At 35.5% G+C, this 25720-nt stretch overlaps 1 protein-coding gene across 46 annotated transcripts in view; it reads left to right on the forward strand.

Moving 5' to 3' along the window:
* The window catches only part of NRCAM (neuronal cell adhesion molecule), a 142024-nt gene that overhangs the window by 113813 nt on the left and 2491 nt on the right, over positions 1-25720 (forward strand). For 12 of the 46 annotated variants that reach the window (XM_072330992.1, XM_072330935.1, XM_072330943.1 and 9 more), the window contains 2 exons: positions 14601-14732; positions 16011-16089. In XM_072330992.1, coding sequence (XP_072187093.1) covers positions 14601-14732; positions 16011-16089 — 211 coding nt within the window. Of the gene's footprint in view, positions 1-1073; positions 1110-7751; positions 7818-8317; positions 8444-9540; positions 9694-14600; positions 14733-16010; positions 16090-17919; positions 21252-25132; positions 25191-25720 lie in introns of those variants that run through there. The other 34 variants (XM_072330707.1, XM_072330697.1, XM_072330736.1 and 31 more) reach the window with 12 other exon arrangements.

Below are 25720 nucleotides of genomic sequence, written 5' to 3' on the forward strand. Positions count from 1 at the left end.
GTTTAAAAAGGACTAGCAATTTGGTTAAAAATATTACTACTGCCTTCCATTAGGGAAATAGTCCTCGGTAAGAAATTCTCCAGGGCTCCTTTTAACTGTGTTATGCACTAATGAAATACTATATATAGTTTTTAAGCAAAGATGTGCAAGTTTCCCTACTCACCCAAATGAGGTGTGAAGCCTCTCCTTTCAAAGTAAATTCTCAAGATGTAAGCCTATGACTTTCTGGGCTTCAAAATTTCATGTAACTTCACATCCTAAGGGATCTTCCTCCATCCACCTGTTCTATTTCAGTCACCTGCTTGGGTCATGGAGAATAATAATGAAACAATGTAGCTTTATGATACATTGAGGAAATTTATGCTCTCTTGGTGTCTGAAACAGCTTCTTTAATGCCTGTTTTTTTTCTATTTTCCCATAGAGCTGAAACAAAAAATATAACTTCATAAGGTTGCAGAAATAAATTTATTATCTGTGGCCCATGTAACTGGGGACACTGTGTATTTAAATACTGTTTGATCCCACCACTATTGCTTTTATGTTTGTAACTATTCTAGATCTGGGATTCTGGCAGACGTTTAGTTGAAGATGTTATTTATTATTTATTTAAATACGAAGGCTCAAAAATTAAGAGTAATTTCAAATAAAAAGGAAACGTGGGGGGAAGCCCTTTATGATTTTGCACATCTTGGTGTTACAGTTCTATTTTGATACCATCTTTTCACGTAATATTATGGTTAGTCAAACTGCAGTTTATTTCAATTGCTTTAAATGAGTTGGTATGCAATATAATTTTTCTAATAGTGTATTAAGGTTGCATATGAACTTCATGTAATTTAAACCATGAGTCTTAACAAGCATGACCAATGAAATTTAGTAAATGCATGTATATTTTGTCCTTTAATAGTGTGTCCATGTTCAGCATAAGTGGATTGTTTCTAATTTATTTGAATGAATACATTTTTTTCTAGTCTGCATGCTTTTCTGGTTTATAATAAAATGAGATATGTATGTTCCCTTTGGTGTTTTACCTAATTATATAGTGTTCCTATTCTTGTTTTCCTCCATTTAAGCCGGTATTCTTCGTCCTGCCATAGGTGCAGGCAAAGGTAAAATAAAACTGCATGATTTGTTAATGTGTGGGTTTTGCAGTGCTTAAAATGGGGAAATTACAGGGGTCAGGACATAAAATCTTCAACTGCACCTCATTATGCAGAGTATTAATCAGTGCTGGAAGAAAATATTTCTGTCTAAAAAAAATAAAAAATAAAGGGAATACAGAATGCTTATTAATACCTTTCATCTGCTTATTTTGCCACAGAGTTCCAGGGGAATTCATTAGCTTTGCTTCAGCGAAGTCTAATTATTTCTGAACACTTAGCAGATGTATCTCACGGTCATAAATATTCAGGGTCCAGGTGCACTAGCAAGGATGTGCTGGAGTAGAAAAAAACAGCACATCTAAAAAGGAGATTTTTACTGCCTGTGCCCTGTGTGTTTTTTGTTTTAAGAAAGTAGGTGCTCTCTCTTTCTCACTGCTGATTAATGCTATCCATTTGATCATGTTTATTTCATTTTCAACCAACTATGCACAAGAGACAGATGAGTGACGATACCTTCTATGCACTTCTCAGTTCAAGCATCAGATTGAATATAGAGACAGGTGACTTCCTGTTCTCTTAGGTTCACAAATCTTGTGAGAGAATGCTTGAAGTGAGTGGAACATACCACAATCCTTATTCTTGAATTCAGTAATACTCGGTTCTTTATAATGCCGTTCTTCTGTCAAACAAGGTATTCTTCACCCAGTATTTTTGAATAAGGTGTTTCTACACCTGTGTGTCATCACAGGAGTGTCATTAACACATAAAAACATCCGTGTTTCAGATTCTCAGACCATAAAAATCCCAAGTAAAAATCTCTATGAAAGTTTATATTATTTTTTACAAACTTGGAAGAGACAGCAATAATTGTTTTACGTATATTTTCTTTCCACTTGTTGATTGGGTGTTTTAACAACGATATGACCATGAAAATAGCCACTCATTCATTTCCTTCAGTCAGTATGGTGTAAGAAAAGTCAGACTATGTTTATATGCATGCAGTTGTGCATTTATATATTGCACGTATACATGTGTATATAAATGCTTTCTAATACCAGATGCACTTCTGGTAAGTTATGGAGTTCTAGATTTAACAACAAGTCTTTATTACTGTTTTTTAGTCTAGTTATAGCTTGAAGGCAGCACAGTTTGGAATAATGAAACTGGCTTGTAGTCCTGGACACAGCCACAGAAATGTAAATTAAGTTCTCATTATTTATAGCTGAGCACAAAAACTCATGCAAGGAAAAATAGATTCTCCGTATGAAATTGCAGTCTAATTATAGCTGTTCCACCGTCTGTGGCTATCAGAAAGCATCTTATTTGTATGATCAGCTGGAGCAGCTCACATTTCAGAGCTGTCATCTCAGATTCTCCAAAAACTTAAGCAGATGGCTTCGTTCGGTTTCATGCTGTTTATGGTTTCAAAGTTTTCACATATCCCTGTTGCATCTAGCTCTCACAATTGCAAAGAAAACTTTGGAACTGCAAACAGGACAGAGCTAAAGCCATAACATCTGTTAGGATATCTGAGTTGTACAAGCTTTGAGATAAATATTCTCAGTGGTTACTCACATTAACACGATTAACTGTTTCACTGTTAGGAAGGAAAAAGAGGATCAAATTAGCAAGATCAAGTGCCAAATTATTTGATCCTGTCAGTGGGTGGATTTGGAAAACAGAAATCCTCAGCCCACACAAGAAATAGTGAAATTTTACTCCTCCATTAAGTGCAGAAGGGACTATTAGTTCTTATAGGGCCTATTAGTTCTTCTATATAGTTCTTACTGATGGGTTTCACAGCCAAGCCAAGGAGAATATGAAATATAGGTATTTTCAAATGTTTTCTGACCTATCAAGAAGAGCATCTCAACTTTTCATTTCAAATTGAGTTACCAGAAAAATGCATACAGTCTTTCAATTTGAACACTTTTAACGTGGAATTTGAGAAAACAGTAGGTCCCAGATTAAGGAAGCCTAAATTGCAAGATGAATTTTGAACTGTGTGTTTTGTACTGGGCAGCTGCCCCAGCTGGTCAATCAGAGGCACTGGACACAAGGTCCTAGAGGGATTCTAAATGTCTAAACCTGGAAGAGGTGTACAGTGTGGGACTTATTTAACTTCCCAGAGAATAAGTATTGTGTGGAGGAAAATAATGCTACAGTAATTCTAAGGATTCAGGGATGTTACTGTAGACCTGAAATGTATTTGCTGTCTTTTGCAATCTTTCTAGACAGTCATGGGCCCTTCATTGCACTGTAGTCTTTTATCATTAAAAACAAACAAACAAACAAACTGTTTACAGCTACCCTTTCAACATTTGTCTAATCCGAGTTTATCTGATTGTAATGACTGCGCTAGTGTTAAGTATTTTAAAGTAATTTCTAGATTGGTAAGTTTTAAAACAAGCCTTTCTACCTTTTCCCCATAAGTTAAATTAATAATTTCAGAAGGAAAAAATAAAAAAAAAAAAGGTCAAAAATAAGAGATTGGATAAAGGAATATTTTAATTTTTCTGATTAATTTACTGAACAGATAAGTACATAACACAGTAGCAAATGGGAGACAATATAGAGAAGAATTTGTCTCCTAGCAATAAAGGCACCATCCTAATCAGGATGTTTATTGGACAAATAGTGTCATTGCATCAAATAGAGAAAATCCCAGGGATCTTAGTGAATTACAAGACCTGAAGTTTTATTCTCCTCTAAAGGAAAACTTAACAAGGAGATTTGTGTCACTATTGTGCAAGCTCAGATGAGTAAATCATTAAAGAGATTATTTCATTGTGAATAAGCAAGCTACTGTGTTGTACAATTTATACTCAATATGGTTTGTGCAGCCTTTTTTCCTTTTTGATAGTGCAATACTACGTGTGGCATATTTAATCGAGTTATGGCATTACAAAGAAAGTTTATCTTTTTAGTAACTTGTTCTAAGTGTGTGAGTCTGAAAACTGCCTAAAACACACATATTATACCCAGTATTATGTAAGCAGTGAACATTGGTGTTGCCATCTGTTTGTGGGCATCTATATCTAACAACACAAGGTATGAGAGGAAATTAGGAAATAAGAACCTGATTAGCTATAAAATAAACAAAATAGTTCCAGAAACAGCTGGAACCCTTCCCACCATCTTCCATGAGAATTTTTAAATAGATGGACTATGCAGGAAGGAAAAGAGTATAAGTGAAGTAAAAGTTAGCATGAGTTAACTGCTGGTTAACATGAGCAGTCAGAGGGACTTGTTGTTTGCCAAAGTGTAGGGAGTCTCACCATGTAATTACAAGCTTGTGTCGACATTTAGCAAGGCTTCTTGTTTCAGTTTCTCTTTAATATAGTTTACATCTTTAACTTAAAAGCAAATTGTTGTGCTCTGTGTGCACACAGGCGTTGATAACTGGCTGTCCTGAACTGTAGCAAAAGTGAACTTTATTTGAAATGAATGCTTCCTGTTAATGTGGTACTTCTGTCTGGTCTGCCTACTTCATACGAACTTTGCATCTCAAGAATTACTTATTGAAATACTTTTGTGAAAGGAAGAAAACAAGTAGAGACTCTGAGTCTAAAACTTTTCTTCTCAGTCTCTAGCTTGTACTTCTTTAGTCTAGGCTAGAAATCATTCTCAGCTGAGCTATTTGTAGAAGATAGGATCTTCTCAGTTTTCTTTGTTCCATACAAAATGCTGTTGTTTAACTCATTTCCCCTGCCTGCTGTCTGTTTTATCTCCCTTTTTGAATCATTTCTCATCATGTTTCTATATTTTTCTGTAACAAATTCAAGCTCTTTTTCCTCCTCACATGAATCACAGTGTTTTTGTATGGCTTCTTAAGCCACTCTCTGTGGCCTGCTCCATGGTACATACAGGTGATTCTTTCATTTTAGCCTGCTAAGCAGTACTACTGTTTTGTCCTCTTATAAGTATACTGTGAAAAATGCCTATGCAATGGGTACTAGAGTAAACAATGATTGTTGCAATGTAAAAATTCCTGCAGATACCTTTCTCATTGTAGACTTAAGAGAAAGTCTATTCGTGCTTGAGGTTTATCAATGAAACTATTTTGTGCATTTCTTCTTTGTCTTTTGTATTTCTTACACTGTATGAAGCTGCTTGCAATGGCTTGAATAGCCTCAGAAGTGACTAACGCCTGTCGCTCAATTCCAGAAATGGAATTCACTCCTGTTATACTAAGGCTTTAATTTCCTATTCTAAAAGTTGTAGGTTAAAAAGCAAATAAAAGCAAACTAGCAAGCCCCTTATGTACTTGTCTTACAGCTTCTGAAAGAATCTGTCACCCTTTTTCCTCACCTTTTCTTGTGTGTTTGTGTCAGGGGAACATCCTTCGAGTTTAGTTTTCGCTTTGTATGTGCATTTCAATTAATTCTTTGTGACACTTTGCTTGATGTTTCTCTTCCATTTTGATGAGTCTTCACATGCGTGTTTATCACATATCAGCCATTTCTTCCAGGAAATCTAATGAATCCTGTGAAACTTCCTCAAGTTTAATCACCTGGGAGATTATTTCATTTACTTTTCTGATAAACTAAATCTTCAGAGACAGTATCTATTCTGTTGTTAAGATCCTTTCTCATCTCTTATCACAAATTACTAAATTCCATTAAGTTTGCAGTCCAAGGTTAACTGTGTTGTTTGGATGAACTGTTTCGGGAAGGATGTAAGATTAAATACTTCTCTCAAAATAAAGAAGCAACAACAACAACAACAACAACAACAACAAACCAATAACAAAAAACACCACCAACAACCCCACATTAGTATTAATTTGAAAGGGCAGTAAAACATTAGTTTGAACCTAAGCCTTTCTCAACACTGGAAATTGCTTGAATGCCATATTTCACCACAGGAATGAAGCAGTACTCAGAGATGTCGGCAAAAATTTGCATTGAATAGTAGGGTTAAAATAGCTCAGTTGAACAGAGGAGCTGAACAAGAGTTGGTCTGTTAAAAACTGTAAATTATTAACAGTCCAATTCCAGCGTTTTTAAGTTGAGCCTTTTGTCAGTACTGAGGCACAGCATTGTGTGTGGCTGTAAATCACAACAACGCAGCGTTCTGCCACTAGATAGACTGGGGACAAGCTCTGAACATTTTAACTACTTCATTGTTAGGCTTTAATCAGGATCCATCAGCCACCTTTTATCTCCTAATATGTGTATCCATGTTGCAAATATGACATATTTAAAAGTCTTAACTAAAAATTTCTAGGCCTGCTGGAATCATTAGAACTAGTACTGACTGCAAAGAAAGATTTAAAAATCTTGCTATTTCTTGTTATGGTGTTTACAGAGAATAAATGTATTCTTAATTTCTTAAATAAATCTACTCCCTATAATTTTTAGTTGGTGAAAGAAGTGTATATTTTATATATTTTACATACCTCGTATACTTTTATAGAGGTGCAATAAAGATATCAACAGTGGAAGTAATCATTTTAATATAGACTGAAGAGATAAATGAGCACTGCTGAAGAAAAAAATAAGTATGGAAATAAAACGCTTGTTATTGTGAAAATGTATAATAACGAGAACAATTCTTCAGATTTGATGGAATTTGCATCATTGAGGTCTCATCAACGACTCTCAGGAACAATTGCTTTCTAGATGCAGTATTCATATTACTTAGTCTGTGTATAGGATTTATTTTACTATGCCAAAGCAATCCAGAGCCTATTTGAATCTAATTTGGAACTATTTCCAGTCAGCTCTATAGACAAGGCCACCCTGTTTTGAGGAGAAAACAGCTTAAGTATGTGAATAAAACCTTTGCAGCAACTTCTGGAGAGTGGGCACGTTTTATTTTCTGGTACAGATGAAGTCACTGGAATTCTGACACTTTTGTCTTTCATGAGACTAAGATTTTCTCTGTACTGTTTCATGGTATTTTCAGAATTATTTTTTTATGCTGTTTCTGATAGGAAAAAAATAATCTAGCAGGATGTTTCTGTTAGAGGAAAACAGAATAAGGCATTTTCAGTGTAGAGTAATTTCATGCCTCTGAGGACCATCTCCTTTGTTTTTGCACTAAACTATTTTAATATATTTTTATTGGTATTATGCAAATAAAAAATACTTATGTCCTTTTGTAATGTGTGTAATTAGAAAAGAAATAAATTAAGTTACAAGCAAATATGTCACTAATTAGAAGATGTTGAAGAGAAACACATTTCTGTTCATAGATGTGGGCTTTGCACGTGTCTGTGCAGAGTACTATTGTCCAATGAGAGTGATAAAATGCTGTGTTTTAACCTGCACTGCTTTTGAATTAGCATTCCAGTGACTGAGTCCTTCACACCAGAATATTTTGATATTTGCTTTCCAATATGTAATGTTTCGATGTCTGAAGGTGCAGTGAATCCTTAATGGCAAGGAAGGTGATTTCAGAAATGTTCCATAAAAGTGAGGGTCTCAGCACAACCATTCTTCCATTTGTTTTCAACTACATGCGTATCACTTAGCCATTTCATATTTTAACAAGTAAAACTAATCAAATCCTGCATGAGTGTAAAGTGTGCATGTGTTATTCATTTAACAGGTAAGGTTTTACTGTGCTATTTAAGTGTTTCTTTCTGATGTGAAGTGTTTTTACTGTTTATTTTTTTCTTTCCTACTCCCTCTGATGATGAAGGATACTCAGAAATCCTTTTTGCAACCTCCCCAGTCATGCATACTGTCCGTCCAACTTTCTATAAGGGTATTGTGTTCCTTTTTTATTGTTATCAATGCAGTAGAGAAAAAGTCCTATAAAGGGTTTGCAGTTGAGGCATTTATGGTCCGTTCTGTGACACGTGGAGTAAAGGGAGGTGTGAGCCACTTTCCTGCCTCCATTCTCTCTTTCCATTTCCTGTTACCCTGACAATGTTCCTGCTTTTCAACTGTCTGCATTTTACTTCTTGGTGAATAGAAATAGTGTTTTCTGAGACTTTGGCAATTAGGTATTTTAAAGTGTTTGGCACTGCTCACAAGAGTATATGGATTTTACTTTCTAATTTCAGTGTAGTAACTACCTAGGATTCAATTATCATGCATGCTATTTAGTTGCTAATTTCCAATAATGGAAGCAATGACAAGTGTACTGTACTTTTCCTGTAAGTGATATAAATCAGCATAGTAACTTATTAAAATATTTTATTTTTTTTTAATGTATGAAGTCACAATTTCATATTCTGCTTTGTTTTTCTATTGTGTATTCAGTGCAACCACTTTATCCAAGGATCAGAAATGTTACAACAGCTGCTGCTGAGACCTATGCCAATATCAGTTGGGAGTATGAGGGACCAGATCATGCCAGCTTTTATGTTGAATATGGTGTAGCAGGCAGTAAGAAGTCATTTCATTAAATTATGCTAAGTGTTCAGACATATTTTCAAAGATTTTTAAGTGGTCCTAAATTGACCCACTATCAAAGATAGCTCCTAAATGTTTAGATTTGTTTTGTTTTGTTTTGTTTTAACTGGATCAGGAGCTCAAATAATAGTTTTCATTATAGATAATATCAATGTGTAGATTTTTTTTTTTTGTGATTAGATAGAAAATCAGCCTTTGTTCCTTTGTATTATCTTATAAATTATTGTGAACGCAAACTTCTAAGAGAGAAGATTGCTTGAAATTGGTTATGATGCAGTAATTATATGCGTGCAAGTATGAATTTGTACATTAAAATGGGATGTAACTGATCTCCTAAGTTATGTCCAATTCAGGAAAAATAAATAAATAATTAAAAAAAATCAATAAAAACAGTCTTCTTTGTTAAATTAAACCTTAAGAAAAGGTATCTACCAACTTGCATGCTTTTCTTGGCGTAAAATAGGTTTTAATCTTCGAGAATGCTTCTAACAATTAAAATACAGATAGTTGCCTAATAAACCCAAGATATTTCTATTCAATTACTCTGTCCTTCTGAAGTTACAACTAAAGGTGATCAATCTGAAATCTGAAAGAATATAAATGTATCTCTCTGGATATTACTCCAAGAAGTAGCTAAGACTACTGGGAAAATAAGATAAATATCAGAAAGTATGGTCTGTTCAGAATACAGCATAAAGCTTCTGTGCTAAAGTAAATGTTAACTGAAGCTACAGAAGTGTAATCTAATTAAATGATTAAAATCTATTTTAATGTGTTTTATAATTGCAAGTTCAATAGGCCTTTAAATAAAATAAATGAAAATATTTCTATAGTACAGTGGAACAAAAGTTTATAATAGCGTCATAATTAATTTACAGTGTCTTCATATATTGCATGCAATATATTATTTGAAGTCATAATTTTATACAGTTTTATTACCTTTTGACATAATTTTTGTCAGCCAGTCCATAGCTTAGTCAAGTAACTGTTTATAGTATTATGTCTAGAAACTTTCAGTAACACTTAGAAAATTAAGATTCCAATATGTTGTTTTCCTAAAATTTTTGTAGGCAAAGAAGATTGGAAAAAAGAAATTGTAAATGGTTCTCGAAGCTTCTTTGTGTTAAAGGGTTTAACACCAGGAACAGCATATAAAGTCCGAGTTGGTGCTGAGGGCCTGTCTGGTTTTAGGAGTTCAGAGGATCTGTTTGAGACAGGTCCAGGTGAGGCACACCGTACCAATTCTGTATCATAGTCAGAATTTCAGTAGACCACATGCTGAAACATTGAACTGCTTCTAGCTAAGACATGTTGTAGCTAGCATCTTTGTTTGTTCTTTTCTTTAGAGCAATATTGAATTGTTTTTTAAACTTCTAGATGTGCTAGCACATTTCATATGTAGATTATGAATGTTTTCATCCTTTCAATTCACTGTACTCTCTGTTCTTTATATTAGAAACAAGATATTGTTCACACTCCGTGTGCTGTGCACAGAAGATGACCTATTCCATTTATTTCTAATTAATATAACTGTTGTATTTAAATAACATGTACATTACTATATACATTTAAATCTAACAATCTGCATATCAGATTTAATACCAAAAAAAAAAAAAAACTGAGTTAAAATGAATGTGTAATCAGAAGTGAATAATTCGATGTTTTATATAATTTAAACCGCTCTTATGAGATTTTTACTTACAAATTTTTGTTTTCCCATTTTATACTAGTTTTATAAATATTTTGATTTCGCAAACTGTGTTTTGTGAGTCAGTAAGACTACTTAAGTTCCATATCATTATAGTGGAAGTCATTGAAAAGGAGTGCAGTGGTAATTTTTTCATAAGCAAATCAGTTAAGTTTGTTCATTTCACCTGGAGGAGGAGCTCTGTGGGAAGTTCTTTTTTATGTTAATGCTGAATATGTTGTTGTCGTCACAGCATGTTCTCGGTCAGCTATTATTATTTATTTGTATTTGCTGCTCATTCCAAGCATTTTGATCCATGCATAGTTATTTAGCTGTAGCATCACCGATTCCAGACTGTTATGATTTAAGAAAGTAGTTTAAATATGACAATATGTTTGAACAATATGTAATAATTAAGAGTCAACAAAGTAAATAATGAATATACCAGTTTGAATGTGAACACTTTCTGAAATCATATGCTTTTTTTTTTTTTTGCTATGTTTTGTTCCATTTCTGTTTACAGTTTATTATGTTACAGGAAAGCTTTGAAAATACAGTGCTGAATAACAGTGCCAAACAAATATGTATGGGCTAAGCAGAGAGTTTATTTGTGCCAGGGACAACAACTGGTATAAATGGCAATGGGTAGAATTTTATGAAAATACACAAAATACAAAGCCTGAAACAGCAGTGAAGAAGGGATCAGGCCTGCAGTGTAACTTAAAGCAAGCTGAATGGAAACCTCCACAGAAGCATCTTTTTGAATATCACACCGAACTAGTAGATAAGGAGTTCTGTACATAACTGTGAGTGAACCTTGGCTCATGTCTAAGGAAGAAGGGGATTTAAAAGGAGTTTAACGACATTGTTTTATGCATATACTGCACTGTTTGTGATTCTTGATCTAATGTTATATATAGCAGTAAGAAAAGATTATCAGGAGTAGTCAGTATGGGTGTACCAAAGGGAAACCATGCTTGACCAATCTAGTCTTCTATGATGTCAAGACTGGAGGGGAGAGCAGTGTATGTTATCTACATTGACTTCAGCAAGGCTTTTGGCAACGTCTCCCTTAATATCCTTGTAGGTTAGTTTAGTAAGTATGGGATAGATGAGTAGACAGTGAGATGGGCTGATAACTGGTTGACTAACAGTGCTCAGAGGGTTGCAGTCTGCAGCAGAGTCTAGTTAGAGGGCTATAGCTAGTGGTGATCCCCAAGAGTCAGTACTAGGTCCATTCTAGGACCTGGATGTCCTGGTGAGCAATAGGTTGACTATGAGCCAGCAGTGCATCCTTGTGACTGAGAAGGCCAGTGGTATCCTGGGCTGCATGAAAAAGAGCATGGCCTGCAGGTTTGAGGGAGGTGAACCTTCTCCTCTACTGTGACCTGATGAGGCCATATCTGGAGTACTGTGTCCAGTTCTGGGCTCCTCAATTCAAGAAAGACAGGGATCTCATAGAAAGAGGGTTCGCAAAGATGATTAAGGACTTAGTCTCCCTTATGATGGGAGTCTGGGGGGTGTACAATTGGAAAAGACCAAAGGTATGTTATCAATGCTTATAAATATCTAATGGAAAGGTATCAAGAAGATGGGCCCAGGCTCTTTTCAGTGGGCCCAGTGGCAACAGGCACAAACTGGCACACAAGAAATTCTGTGTGAACATGAGAAAGAACTTCTTGACTTTGGCAGAGCACTGGAACAGGCTGCCCAGAGAGGTGGTGGAACCTTCTTCTCTGGAGGTATTCAAAAGCCACCTACTCTAGGGAACCTGCTTTAGCAGGAGATTGGACTCATTGATCTCCAGAGGTTCCTTCTGACCTCTATAATTCTGTGATTCTGTGTGATTTCTTGAAGAAAAAATGTATGTCACGCTATCTTTAATCTAGATCATATTTTTAAACATTGCCAACATATAAGTATATAGCAAGAAAAATATTGGAGTATGGAATGCTTCCTTAATTAGTAAAACAACTGCAATATTTGGCATATTGCCACATTTATTTTTTTAGTAAGTTTTCCTACAGAACACCTTCGTAGTGCATGTTTTGTCTTTTCAGGCATACCAGTAGTGTATTGCATTCACATCTGCGTTATCATTTCAGCAGCACTAAATGCCTTTCTGCCTGTGGCAGATAGTTTGCTTAGAGTACATAGGAAATTCTGTGCCGTTTTTAAAGTTGCTCTGAGGTCCAGAAACATTTTCTTACTGGATATACAGTAAGTTAAAGAGTACAGGAAGCTGCATAAGTAAGTTTTCATCTGTGCTTTTTCCCATCTATCGTAAATATTTTTATGCATGAGTTGTTTTGCTTGTTGCTATTTTTCATTACATTTGAATGTTAATGTGCTTTTGCATTTTGCTACAGTATTTATTATACAACCTTTAATGCCTTATTATAAATGCATATGTAAAACACTCCAAATAATTTTGACCTCAGTAAGAAAACAAAATTTATATTACTTCAATTTGCAATTCAAAGGAAGATTGCCTTTGTCATTTTAAGATTGTCCTTTGTATTGATATTTATATATTTACAGTATATAGGGTATAAATATGTATATATACAAAGGCTATGTGTATATGTCTATATATGTGACTTTTAAACATTTTAATATAAAAATGGTTAAAATAGTACTCAGAGGTACTTACAGTCCTCATGCAGCCCATGGAAGACCCTCGGGGACCATATGTTGCTGATATTTCCAAGCTCTGTCTCAGCCTCTCTTAACTAACAAACACTGAGACACGGGCTTGAATTCTGACCTATAACTGTAACGTTTTCTTATTAGTGTGCTTGCCAGTCCAGCACAGTCTCTTGTCAGATCATCTGCCAAGCAAGAATCCTGTATTGCTCAAAGGATTAAGCATGGGCTTATTAACAGTTCATATTTTCCATGTTTTGTAAGGAGAAGAGAGTGTGTGCTGTATGTATCACATGGACTCGTGGTTCAGTGAGTTTGGTCAGTCAGTGCTCCATTGAAAACAGACTCTCTGTAATGTGTTCTTATGAGATTTCTCTTAAAGAAATGTCTTCTCAAAGAGAGGTGGAAATGGGATTCTAAGACTTTCACATTTCTGTTTGTAAAGCTATCTGTGCATTATGCCCTCCACGAGAAGCAAGCCCATGGATATTATTGAGTGGATATGGGTGAATTTTTGTGCCATGGGAGCTGGAATACTGAAAAAATAAGTATTTGTAGAACATCTATATTGTAAGGGACTCGTAGGGATTAAGCCCAGCTCCCTAGTACAATCTGATCACAGTGTAAAGTGTCTTCTAAGCTGAGATCTATTAGTCCTTACAAAAATTGGATTAATTCATGAAGTCAGGAAAAAAATAATACTGAAACAAAATACTATGTGAGCTATGCATAGGAAACCTTTGCATGTGACTTTCCTCATTTGTGTGGAAAGATGATCTTTGTTTATGTCTCTCAAGACAGAGGTGACTCTCCATAGAGTTTCAAACTGTTGGGTTTGAGGCTTGGAGGAGAATAAATAAGTAAGGGTTCAGTGAATGTCCATCTACTTCACCTTCACATCTTCTTCTGTATATAACTCACATTTCCAGCTTCTCTCACCCTTCCCACTTTCTCCCAACAGCAGATCCTAAGGTCAGTTGCTGGCCAGTGTATTTCCAAATAGGAGACTGGAAAATAAGGTTATCCAAGAAAATCCTCCTACTATGTCAGAGATTAGTAGGAAGGTTCCAGCCTCCAAACCACAGATAATTTCTTTCCTCACTTGTGACTGTAGTGTTTCCTTATTGTTTATATTATTTTCCAAATAGAATCAGCATTTGGAGAGAAACAGTGTAGAGAAAATCTTCCCAATTGCCTTGTGTTAATTAATGCTAAATTATGGCAATCATGACAAATTTTAGGATGCTGTACACATTTGAGGAGAGTAAGAACACATTATGCTTAATAAGGCTTTAAAGGATGCTTCATTGTTGATTTTTCGTTGAAATTGAATGTTATGGTCTTGAATGACCCATATGTTTCTGTTTCAGGCTAATAGGTGTGCAGTAGGTAATGAGTACTGTCTTTTTATTCATTTCAGTAATGCAATCTAAGTGTTTGTGTGAATTGCAATTTGCAGTTTCATTTCAGTAGTTCAATTGACATAAAGTGATTGAAAATAGATCTGAAATTTGTGAAAAGCAATACAGTATGTGTGCGTGTTTTGCAAAATAGTTGCTAAGACGAAATGTTGAAAAATTCAGCAGAATACTTACATATTCAAAAATAAGTTCTGGGCACTTTTCCTTGTAAACGTTTTAAATAATAAAAATATTCATCAAATACAATATCACTGCTTTTCTTAATACTAATTTTTCCTTAACTAATAATTCATGTGTACCAAATATTATTTAATTTAATTAACATAGAACTTTTCTGGAGGTAAACTTCTCATAATGTTTTTTCTCTGTTCTCCAGCAATGGCAAGTCGGCAGGTAGACATTGCTACTCAAGGATGGTTCATTGGACTTATGTGTGCTGTTGCACTTCTTATCTTAATATTACTGATTGTTTGCTTCATAAGGAGAAATAAAGGTGGAAAATATCCAGGTATGATATGTAACAGTAAAAGTAAAATTTATCTACTGGTAATCAGACCATTTAAGACAGATCTCTGGTTACATTTGCTGCTAGTTTATACACAATTTCATTGTATTTATGAGAAATCAGTCCTAGTGTTTGGTAGGCTCATTGGGAGCTATCTGCCTACTGGTAGAAAACTTCTGTTCCTAAGAAGAGGTATCTCCCTCATCCTTAGAGGACTGATTCTATTACCCTACAGTAACAGAGGGTTGAGCTTTCTTTGGGATACTTGGCCATCCTGCCAGAACTGCACACCCCAAGTTTAGTCTTTTAAGACAACAGAAAGAGCTGATTTAGAACTCCTATTAGCTTCTTATTGCCTTAATTTTAGCATGTCTTCAGATTACCAATGGCTATAAAAAAGTACTCAATTGTTTTAACATGAAATTGTAGCAGCCAGATGAATTTCAAGGTGTTACAAATTATCATGAGGAATGATGCATACCATCTTAATTAACAGTGTATAAACTGATGATGTACAAATTAAGTGTGGAATTGACCAGAATAAAAGATAAGAGGTAATATATTGGATTATGTAACTGTATTTGCTGAACAAGGTAATAAAAATATCAAAATGAAAGTATCAAAATATATATAATATAGTAATAATAATAGTAAAAATAATATTTAAAAAAGAAAAAAAAAAAAGGAAATGAAAAGACAAAGAGAGCCACAAAGAAGATAATCTTTGACCAGTATTTTATTTTACTCTGACAACAAACTTAATTTATGGGAATTTGTTTGCTGTAAATATTTATCTTCTCAGATACTGGCAGGTTTCTGTGCTGCATAGTTGCATGCAGACAAATTACATGCAAAAATTAACACAAGACAGAAGCACTCTTACCAGTGAATGAAAACTGTAACAAGATGTGAAAGAGATAAGACTGTGTTAAATTTTGGTCTGTTTTATGTGTTTTTGCTTTGCTTTTGATCATGTCATAGAAAGGAAAGAAATAATGAACAGACGAAGCCTATTCTTTTCCAATGTTAATATTATTAAAAAGCTGTTTAAAATCTCCTGCAGGTTGACACAGTGTTTTGTACTTGAATTAAGATAAAATTCTGTAATTAACAGATCTTTTCCTTCAAAAGAAGACATATAGTAGTCTAAGGCTTCAGTGCAAGAAATTATTTTTATTCAAACCATATTCTAGCCAAATCTGATTGGTTGGAGAAGTTAAGGTCTTAAAGGTTTCTAGCCTTGCATTTTAATGATAAAAAATATTGTTTCAAATATTTCAGTGAAGGAAAAAGAGGATGCACATGCTGATCCAGAAATACAGCCTATGAAGGAAGATGATGGAACGTTTGGTGAATACAGGTGAGCAGCAGATATGGTTTGTTGTGTTCACTCTTTGTATCACATGTACTTTAGGTAATATCACACTTGCAATTTCAAAACTAACTTTATTTCAGTGTTGAGAAAGATTCTGCTTCCTTTGTTTTGTAGAACTATAGAGAGCATTTCAGCTATGCTACAAGAAAAAAAATCTGAGATTAAATAATTGAGAGTAATTAGAATAAGCCACCGTTGCAAGCTGAAATCCAGTTTCAAATACAGTTGTCTCAAAGGGAGGAATCTTTTTTTATAAACCCATGTTTTAGGTATTTAGAATATCAGATACAGTGCACCTTCATCCTTTTAGTTAGGGTACATTTGATATTATGTCTTGAAAATATGTTTCTAATTGAAGTTTAATAAAGACAGTTTTGTCTTCCACCAACTGGAAAACAAATGCATTTTAAATGCCGCTAATTGTAACACCTAATAACAAGGCAGCAACGTTAAACAGGGAGATGAGGGATGTCTTATGGGGAAAAACAGACCTTCTTTTCACATATTTCAGTTCAAGAAAAAGAGAAAGCAGCTTCAAAGCATGCAACACGGTGCTTATTCCTGACTCTCTTCCTTCATTCTAAAAGTAGTGTAGCTGAATCTCCTGACATCACAAGAAGCATGCTTTGGCAAGTCCATTCACAGGAGTATAGATTGTTAGATAAAATAACAGCATATTATTTGGTGTTTTTGAACCACTATTTTTCAAATAATGTTCTTAGTTTCTAAGTATGTCTGTGCTGCTATATCTTATTTAGGTATTGTAATGCATTTTACACTGTATTCCTGTGTTACAAATTATTGCAAAAACCCCTTATTACTTTGAAAATTCTTAACTTACACACACACTTACACACAAAGGGGAAAAAAAACACATCAGTTATTCGAAGAAAAAATCTCTTGGTTTAGCTTTGTCGTGTAAGAGAAATGTGCATATGGATCTGACTGCATTAGATTTCCAGTTCTGAATATCAAAGAGCAGTTTCTGTTTGTTCTTACTTGTTTTGTTTTTTTAAACCAATGCTGTTCTGTTCTTAGGTTAATCGTTTTTGTGTGCCATTTTATTACAGCCTTAAGTGCATATGTGCTAATCAAATTTAGCTGATAAAAGCAGCAGTATAAAACAGCATTTGGAAGCAGATGTAAATAAGTACTGTGTACATTTTCCTATGCAGTCCAGTTTATATTCTCATTTATCACTCCTCTGCTTTTCAGTACTTGGAACTTTCAGCAGCAGAAATTGGCCCTTGTACATTATTGTACAAATTCTGTGATTTAAATATATGTTTTCGTAGGTCTAGACTAAAATTATTGAAATCGACTTTCATGTGTGACCTGAAGCAGGTCTGAGTTTGAACAGTTTGAGTTTGTCTCCATGTTGAAGAGACTCAGGTCAATATAAAGAATCACATAGTATTTTATTAAATGATTTTATTTATATACCACTTGTCTGGTGAAAATGGACATTTGCATGCCTAGCTTTCAGACTTGTTCATATGCTCATCCTATTTACCATGCAAAAATTCCTTTCTAAAATGTATTTCTGTGTAATTAGTCTATGTTGGGCTTTCCTCTTTTTTCCTTAGAGACAGGGCAGCAGCAGCAACCAGTCAGATTACAGAAGATATTTTGGCACCCTCTCTACAGCCCAGCATCCCTGCAGTCACTCAGTTCCCAGTTTGTCTGTCTCACATGGCACTGGTCACGATGAAGTGCTTTTATAAGGACCAGGGGCATAGGGTCTCCCTTGAACAAAAATGTGTTGTTTGAAAGGTATAGAAGTCCAAGTATTTTGAACTTTTTTCATCACTTCAGGTCCATGTCTGCTTGGACAGGAAAGAAAATGGACAAGGAAAAGAAAAGAAAAGGTAGCTGTGCAAGTTCTTCTGAAGCAGACCCTGTCTTTATCAAAGCAAAGTCTGTGAGATCTGACAGATCCAACTTCTTCAAAAGGTCAGGGGATCAATACTCCAACATCAGATCAGAGACCTCCTACACCAGGAGGAAAGCTAGGCAGTCTGCAGAGCTTAGAAGGGCTAGTTCTGTCTCTGCTTCTCTCTGCCAAGAGGGAAAGAGGTCAGAAAAATGGATGTACAGACATGGCTCCAGATGTCGTGCTTCTGAGCAACAGATAATGGGTTTGGATGAGGGCTCAAATTCTCAGGCAGGACATCCACCATCCCCTTTCCACCAACCCCTCAGCTGCAACTCAATTTGTGGCTCATTGGCAAGGCAACATTCTTCTCTCCTGCACCGGTTCAGCCAGACCCCAGACTACAGCTCAGATTCAGAAGACACTCAGAGCTCCAACCACAGGAAGGTAAGACCTTCTGCTACTACTCATTTCTCTGAGTCTGAAAAGAATTCATTAATGAAATCTGTAATTTTGCCTGAGCTAGCTACTGTCTTAAAGGATGCACTCACAGCAGCCAGGCAAAGTATAAATTCTGTGAAACAGACTAAGTCCCACTCAATAAAGCATCCCAGGATACCAGTTACAGGAGTTCCAGTGGTTCCTCTAGGGGCAACAGGGGGCAGTTCCCAAACTTTTGAGTCTGATCAAATAGGCAGTTTAAAAGATCAAGCAACTTCTGGGAAGGAGAGAGTTGATGCTTACAAGGCTCTGGAGGTTGATTCATCCCCTGAAGATGAGGAGGTGTCATCTGAATTCCCTACAGACGATGAAGAAGGACCAGATGCTGTACGTAAGTTTGGCATGGAAAATCAGAGTTATCTGTTCAAGCACATTAAAAGAGTGTTAATGCTGAAAACTTCCAAAGGTGAATGCTCTTCAGAAGAAATGCCTATCTTACCTGAAGAAGGCAAGGTAGATAATGCACTTCCTATCCATTCAACAGTGGAAAATCTCATCTGTAGGATTTGGGGTAATCCTGAGGCAAAACACGAAGCCCCAGAAATCCTGCGTAAGTTGTATCCCCTGCCAGTGGATAAAGCCGCTTTGTGGGGGACTTTGCCTAAGGTAGACAGGCCATTGATTACTGCTGATCCTGTGCTTTCATTGCCTGCTAACGCGGATGCTCTCCCTAAAGATCTTACTGATAGAAAAATTGAAGAAGAAATCAAAAGATCTTTCAAGCTGGTTGCAGCCCAGCTTGGAGTGTCTATCTACTGCACTTATGCTTCTAAAGCATTACTGGTATGGCTGGAGGAAGAACAAGCCAGAGTCAAAAGAAAATGGGTCCCATCTGGTGCCATACAGAGGAAGCACAGACTGTGTAAACTTGCAGCTAATTTTATCCATGATGCAGCTGAGGATTCTCTTAGACTCACAGTTAAAAATATGGCATGCCTCACAGTAGCCTGGAGAGCTATATGGCTGCGTCCTTGGACCTCATCACCAGATCTCAGATGTCAGCTGCTCTCTTTGCCATACACTGGTGGCAAGCTATTTGGTGAATCCTTGGTCCAGATCCTGAAGGACTTTGCAGAACACAAACAGTCCTTACATCGAATGAAAAAAAAATGCTCTTTTGGCCGTTCGTTTTCTTATCCTCACAGATCTCAGAGTTCCTTCCGTTCTCCTCCAAAGCTTAAAGGAGGAAAGGGAAAATACAAGATCTCACAATCTATTCATGCCAGCTATGAAAGGACATCTCGTTTTCAAAGGGACATCAGACCATCAAGAGGAACTTTCTAAAAACAGCTAAAATTATCTTCTTTTCTCAGGAACTGGGGAGATTCAAAAATACAGAAATCTATGCTGAATAAACTTCAGTTTTTCTGGGCAAGTAAGGCCAATGCTTTGAAAATATCTTATTTCAAAATAAGATTTAAATTATTAAATTAATGAAATCTTAATAGCTAATTATTATTTCCTATAGAAGCAGATACATAGGTTTTTGGCACATTCAACTTCTAGTATTCCCTGGTATTCTTGTAGTGGCTTGGACTTGTTTGAAATGTTGCAGTCTTCAATGATGTTTCTTCATCTGAGAGCATATTTTCTGCAGAAAATAGCATTATTTTTTTCCATATTGATCTCATGGAGGAAAAAATAATGTTTCTGGAATCACATGTACAGTGTTCCTGTGATCGGTGGCATACACAGTTCCTCTAGAATTACTGCCCTACAATCCCTGTGGTTTTCTCATTTGGAAGGAAACAATGGACAATGTTTACACCAAGAAACTGCAAGAAGTACAACAATGCTGTAAATGTGTTTATTTAAATTTAAAACAGAAACTATACAGAGCTCCTGTTCCAGTCAGTGTAGCCCAAATTTCCGTACTGGGTCATAAATCAAGAGAGATTAGGAACAAATGGCATCTATAGACCTATCGATTCATGGGTGGGGAGATTTTACAGGCATACATTTCTTATTTAGCTTTAAGAAAATAGAGCTTTTTGCATCTCTTCTTATATGATATCCCAGTGTATTTGTCCTCAAAGGAAGATCAAACAAGATAAGGCATATATAGTAGCAGGACTGCTATTGTGCCTACACAGGCTACTTGCACATTTTATTGAATTCCTTTGCCTTTTATCTTCATCATTTTGACACACATTATTTTTTCTAGAAATTCCTAGCTATGCTCTGTGTGACTTTCTGGAAATGGTTAATGGAGAATTCTGAGGCCAATAGATAATGTATTAGTCTTCCTGCTATGTCTAGGTTTACTAACAATGAGGATATCATTTGTAAATATGACAGTATTTTTTTATGCTGTTTTATTGCAGCCTAGGTTTGTTTCCAGGGGAACTTAGCAATGATTTGTGCCTCACAACGATTATGATCCATTCTAGCACTAGAGATGATGTCAGTAGACTGCCTCTGGAGGATTCCTGTCTCTGAATAGTCTGATTAGATTTGGCAGTTATCTTACCATGTCCTCATTCACACATGCATTCTTTCTTTGATGGTTCTTATTTTAATTCTTGAGCATCTGCCGTCACCTACTTTTTTAAATCAGTTCTTTGTTTTTTCATTGTACAGTTTTCCTCCTGAAATAGCAAGGGCGGAAAGTTTGATTAAATTTATCTCAAGCTTGTTTTTCTTTACAACTTTTTTTCTAGGAGTAGATCAGATTCTTAGGCTAACAACTCTTTCAGCCTTCTGCCAGGAACTTAATCTTCAGTTTTTTCATCTTCTGTCATGACTGAAGATTACAGACATGCTAAAGAAAATCTGCTCAAAAAAAAAACAAAAAAAAAAAAAAAAAAAAAAACCAACAAAAAAAAAAACAACCAAGATAGATGTGCCTTTGTTTTAAGTAGATTGGAAATAATACAAAGTTTTGAAATCTGAATTATTTGTGTAAGAGTATAGGGAGAAGTATAGTCTGCACAGTCCTCAGGATCTCTTATCAATCGAGGAGTGTGAGCAGACGTCCATTAGGCATTGGATCAGAGGTTGTCCTGGAATCTACAACAAAGCCACAGTGTAGTGTACTTCTGTGCCTTTATTTGTGTGCTTATACTTGAATATCTCCAGTCTGTTGACCCGAAGGCACAAAACAAGAAATTCATTACCAACAGATTTCTTCATTGTCATCTTCTTTCTGCATCCAGTATCTCAGAATGCTTTACCCGTTTTGTTTGTTTTGTGTTGCCTTTCATCTGACAGCTGTGCTATAAGAAAAAGTAGTATATTGCTAACCATATATTGAGTTGTTTTGCATGTCCATGAATGTGGCAAAGTTTAGTGGGAACTAGTTGCCTGCTGGACTGCAGAGGCATCGTAATACTGTCTTCCCCATTCTGACTGGTTGCTGCATGTACCCATATCTAAGGAAGAAAAGTTGAAAAGTTGAAAGAAGAAAGGAGATTTCAAGGTACATATTTCTTTCAATAACTCATGCCCTTGTGAAATGGAAGTACTTTTTAAAAATTGTCTGTACTTTGCATTTACACATTATTTTTACCTCTGTACTTCATCTCTCTTAATCACTGTCTGAAAATTTACTGTGTGTTTCGTAGAACCAAGAGGGAAAAGAAATATGTATTAGCAATCATCTCAGAAAAGTATTTAGAGTTTTAGATTCTGCCTTGCTAGCAAATTCTTGTTGAAATGGCATGAAATACCTGATACATATTGGTACATAGCAAAATGTCTGGTGCATTTCAGTCTTCATTGAGCAACTTTCATCCTTAAAAAGCTAGTAGAAAATATCTGCAAGACAACAAATAGAGGTGTCCCTAATCTTCATTTCATTGTCTTCTGATCTAAAGACAAAATTCAGTCACTTTCTCATCTCCAGTTCCATTCCAGGACTTCTTGTCTCACTTTGCTGTGCGCATACATGACACATTTCAAAATAATTCTTAAATTTTCCATTGTAACGTCAGTTAACCCAGCTTGTACTTTCTGTTTCAGTTCAGAATATTACACTAGATTAGTTTAAAAGTCAGCAAGCAAATCCACGAACTAAAACTAAAAGAAAATGTGATCTGTGCTGGTTGCATTTTGGTCTAATTCTATGAAAAGTCATTAACAAGATTAGAAAATCTTGCTGATTCTGTATCAAAATTTCTGACCTTAAAGTGTTTCTGCAATATTATAGAGTCTAAAGCTGAAAGTTTCATACAACTCTTTGGACATCAATATTAATAACAAGACAACTGAGTGGCTTTTGTAGTTTGCCTCTTGGCAGCACACAGAAAACCCATTCATTTCCCCAGAGTGCCAGAGTCCCTTCTCTAGGGTTGCAAAAGTGCTGTCCAAAATGTTGATGATGTCTTCACTTTTTTTTCTCTCTCTCCCCTTTGTTTGCTCTTTTATCCTCCCTTTCTCTCCTTTCCACCCAAAACACTGTGCTCATCTAATACAAGAGTTATAATCCAGTTTGACAAAGAATCAAGGCCCCATTCAATGTGTTTCCTCTTCCTGAAAAGGAGGAAATCACCTTGGTTAATCCCACTTCTTTTTTTAATGCCAGAGCTTGGGAATACTTCTTTCTAGACTTTTCTGGCTAAAGAGGAAAGAATCCCCGGGTTCAGGTTTGATTTTACACCTGCTGTAACTGTGTTTTATTCCAGCACCCACCTCCATGCAGGTACACACCTGGGTAAATCTGTAGTTTTGTTTGTTTTTATACAGACAGTAGAATCTGTATCCTTACTAATATCTAGAAAAATCACAGCCAGAATGCAACCAACTGCGTCATTATTTATTTATTGTTTGGTTTATAAATAAATTTTGTTTCCAAACAAAAATAAAGGAAACACCACTAAGATCAACACATAGGAAAAGTTTCTATACACATACTTATCAAAGTTGTAAATTAAAATTGAGCTTTTTATTGGATTAGACACAAAAATGTCTGAAATGTGGATATTCTTAGTACAGTGATGGGGTATTATTTACTTACTTTACACTTCCAGCCTAGTGAATTACACTGGATAGGATCACGCTTTAGAACATTTACAGTTTCTTGTCCAGTTGGATAGGGTGCAAATGCATTTTAATTTGTTTTCATGTCTACATGTTACTGCATAAGCAATTGTGAAGCAATGTTCTTTACTAAATGCTATTACTAAGAAGTCATTAAACACTGCAGGTCATATTTCTCTTGGTGTAGGACCTGGTACCATTCAATGTGAGGGTCAGTCTTCATTGCTTTTGTATAGCCTGTTTTAATGACTGTTGCCCTCAGAGGAGGGAAATGAAGAAAATACTTTGCTATCTGACTAGGAGACTTGAACTTACTTAGGATTTATGAACAGTCTGTTCTTTATTTAACCTTTTACATACAAGTTCCTTCCAAAATGATCTGTCTTCGTAATCTGCTCATGTTTGCAGTGTCATAAACATTTACACTTTGCTGCTGAATGACTGACATTTTGGAGCAGAATTCATTTAAGTGTTAATAACCTAAATGTTTGCAGTGAGCACAGGAGATCAATGATCAGATATTTATCCTAATGCCATGTACAAGCAATAATGAAAAACAAAGTCAAGCCAATACGGTCAAGTGTATTTGGCCTCTGTACAGTTTAATTTTAACATGAAGGTTTTTATAAGGTAAATGTTCCTACCACTTCTGTGTATACACAGAAAATAAAATCTCCTGTATGCTTAAAATAATAATAGTAATAATATATTACATGCATATTAGAGGTGTCCTTCTTTCAGAATGTGAAAACTTGGAGTTTTCCAAAGTAAAAAAAAGGATGTTGAGATAAGGAATATCAGTTGGATAGAAAATGATGTAGTGGGTTGCTGAAATACTTCTCGATAGAGCATTGATCAGTGAACACTATAATCTGGGACCTTGTATATGCTATAATGTTTTGATTTTTCTGGATATTGAGGTAGTAGAAAAAGGAAAGCAAATACATTATTGGGCGATCTAAGGTATTTGTTTATAGGAATTACACAGTTAAAATAGTTTGCTGAACATATATTCAGTCTAATAATGTGAATTTGACGTATTTTCATTTCCTTGATATCCTGTACACGTTTATTTACATTTTCCTTTAGATGGAAGTCATTAAGGAAAAAAAAATTATTTGTTCCTTGGTACCTGTATGAAGTCATATGTTTTGTTTAAGAGAAAGTTTAAGGCAGTTGCACCCAGCAGTGCAGCTGCCAGTAGTGTTTCTCAGTTGGAAATGGTTTGGAGCTGCTGCTGAAATCTCCCTCTTGAGACTGAATTGCAGTGTTGAGAATTAAGAAAAGAGCCCAGCTACATCTGTTTCTGAAAATGCAGGCTTATCACCGCTACAAATTTGCTTGGGATTCTGATGGTGCTGCAGCTTTTCCACTGACTGCAGTATTCTGCTAAATGGATCTTTCATCCCTGCCTTTCTTTCCTTGCCTTTTCCTGTTGTGCTCCAAATCATCCTCATCATTGCCTGAACATGTTTTCGGTTATGGATTGAGATAGGGAGATTGATCTCATAAGCAATAAAAAGCCTAAGCATGCTCTTAACTGCTCGTTTCTAGCTACTGTAAGCTGAACTTGTTGATTTACCTGTATGCAGTAAACATTTTAGCAATTTTAAAAGCAACTTATTACTGATAAAATACTGATCACTATCAGGATATGGACTTTGCTTTTCTTCTTAGGCTATTTTCATTTGTTTCTTCTGCACCCTTTTAATGGAAAATGTAGGTCTCTTGAAAGGTAAGATTAAAAATTGTAAGTCTGGCCTGCATTATGTAACAAATTATTTGAAGTGCAAAACTGTTATTTTCTTTGTACTAGTAAAGAAAATCAGTATGTTCCATTTAACCGAATTCATTCTTCATTCGTGTTGAAGGAGTCAAAGAAATTAAGAAGTTTAACAGACTAACTTCACAGCACATCAGAACCTTGTTACTTTGAAGAACAAATAATTGTTTTTGGTAACTTTACAACCCCCTTTTTAATGCTTGCAGTTACATCTAAATTGCTTCGAAGCCAAGGGCACAAATCTTACCATTGAAAAGTCATGCACGATGAAAAAAATAAAAACAGAAAGCCACAAAAAACCCACCTTCCACTGAAGACATTCTCTGTTTAAACCATCACTACACCATGCATTCATGTCAGTTGCATCATATTGATTTGTCTCTACAATGTGTGCGGGTTTGCTGAAGGATTATAGAGCTGCACACATGCTTCTTATGAACACTGCATGCATGACTGATTTTGCCTTACAAAATGGCGCATCG

Source organism: Excalfactoria chinensis, chromosome 1, assembly GCF_039878825.1.
Source record: "Excalfactoria chinensis isolate bCotChi1 chromosome 1, bCotChi1.hap2, whole genome shotgun sequence".
NCBI classification, from domain to species: domain Eukaryota; kingdom Metazoa; phylum Chordata; class Aves; order Galliformes; family Phasianidae; genus Excalfactoria; species Excalfactoria chinensis.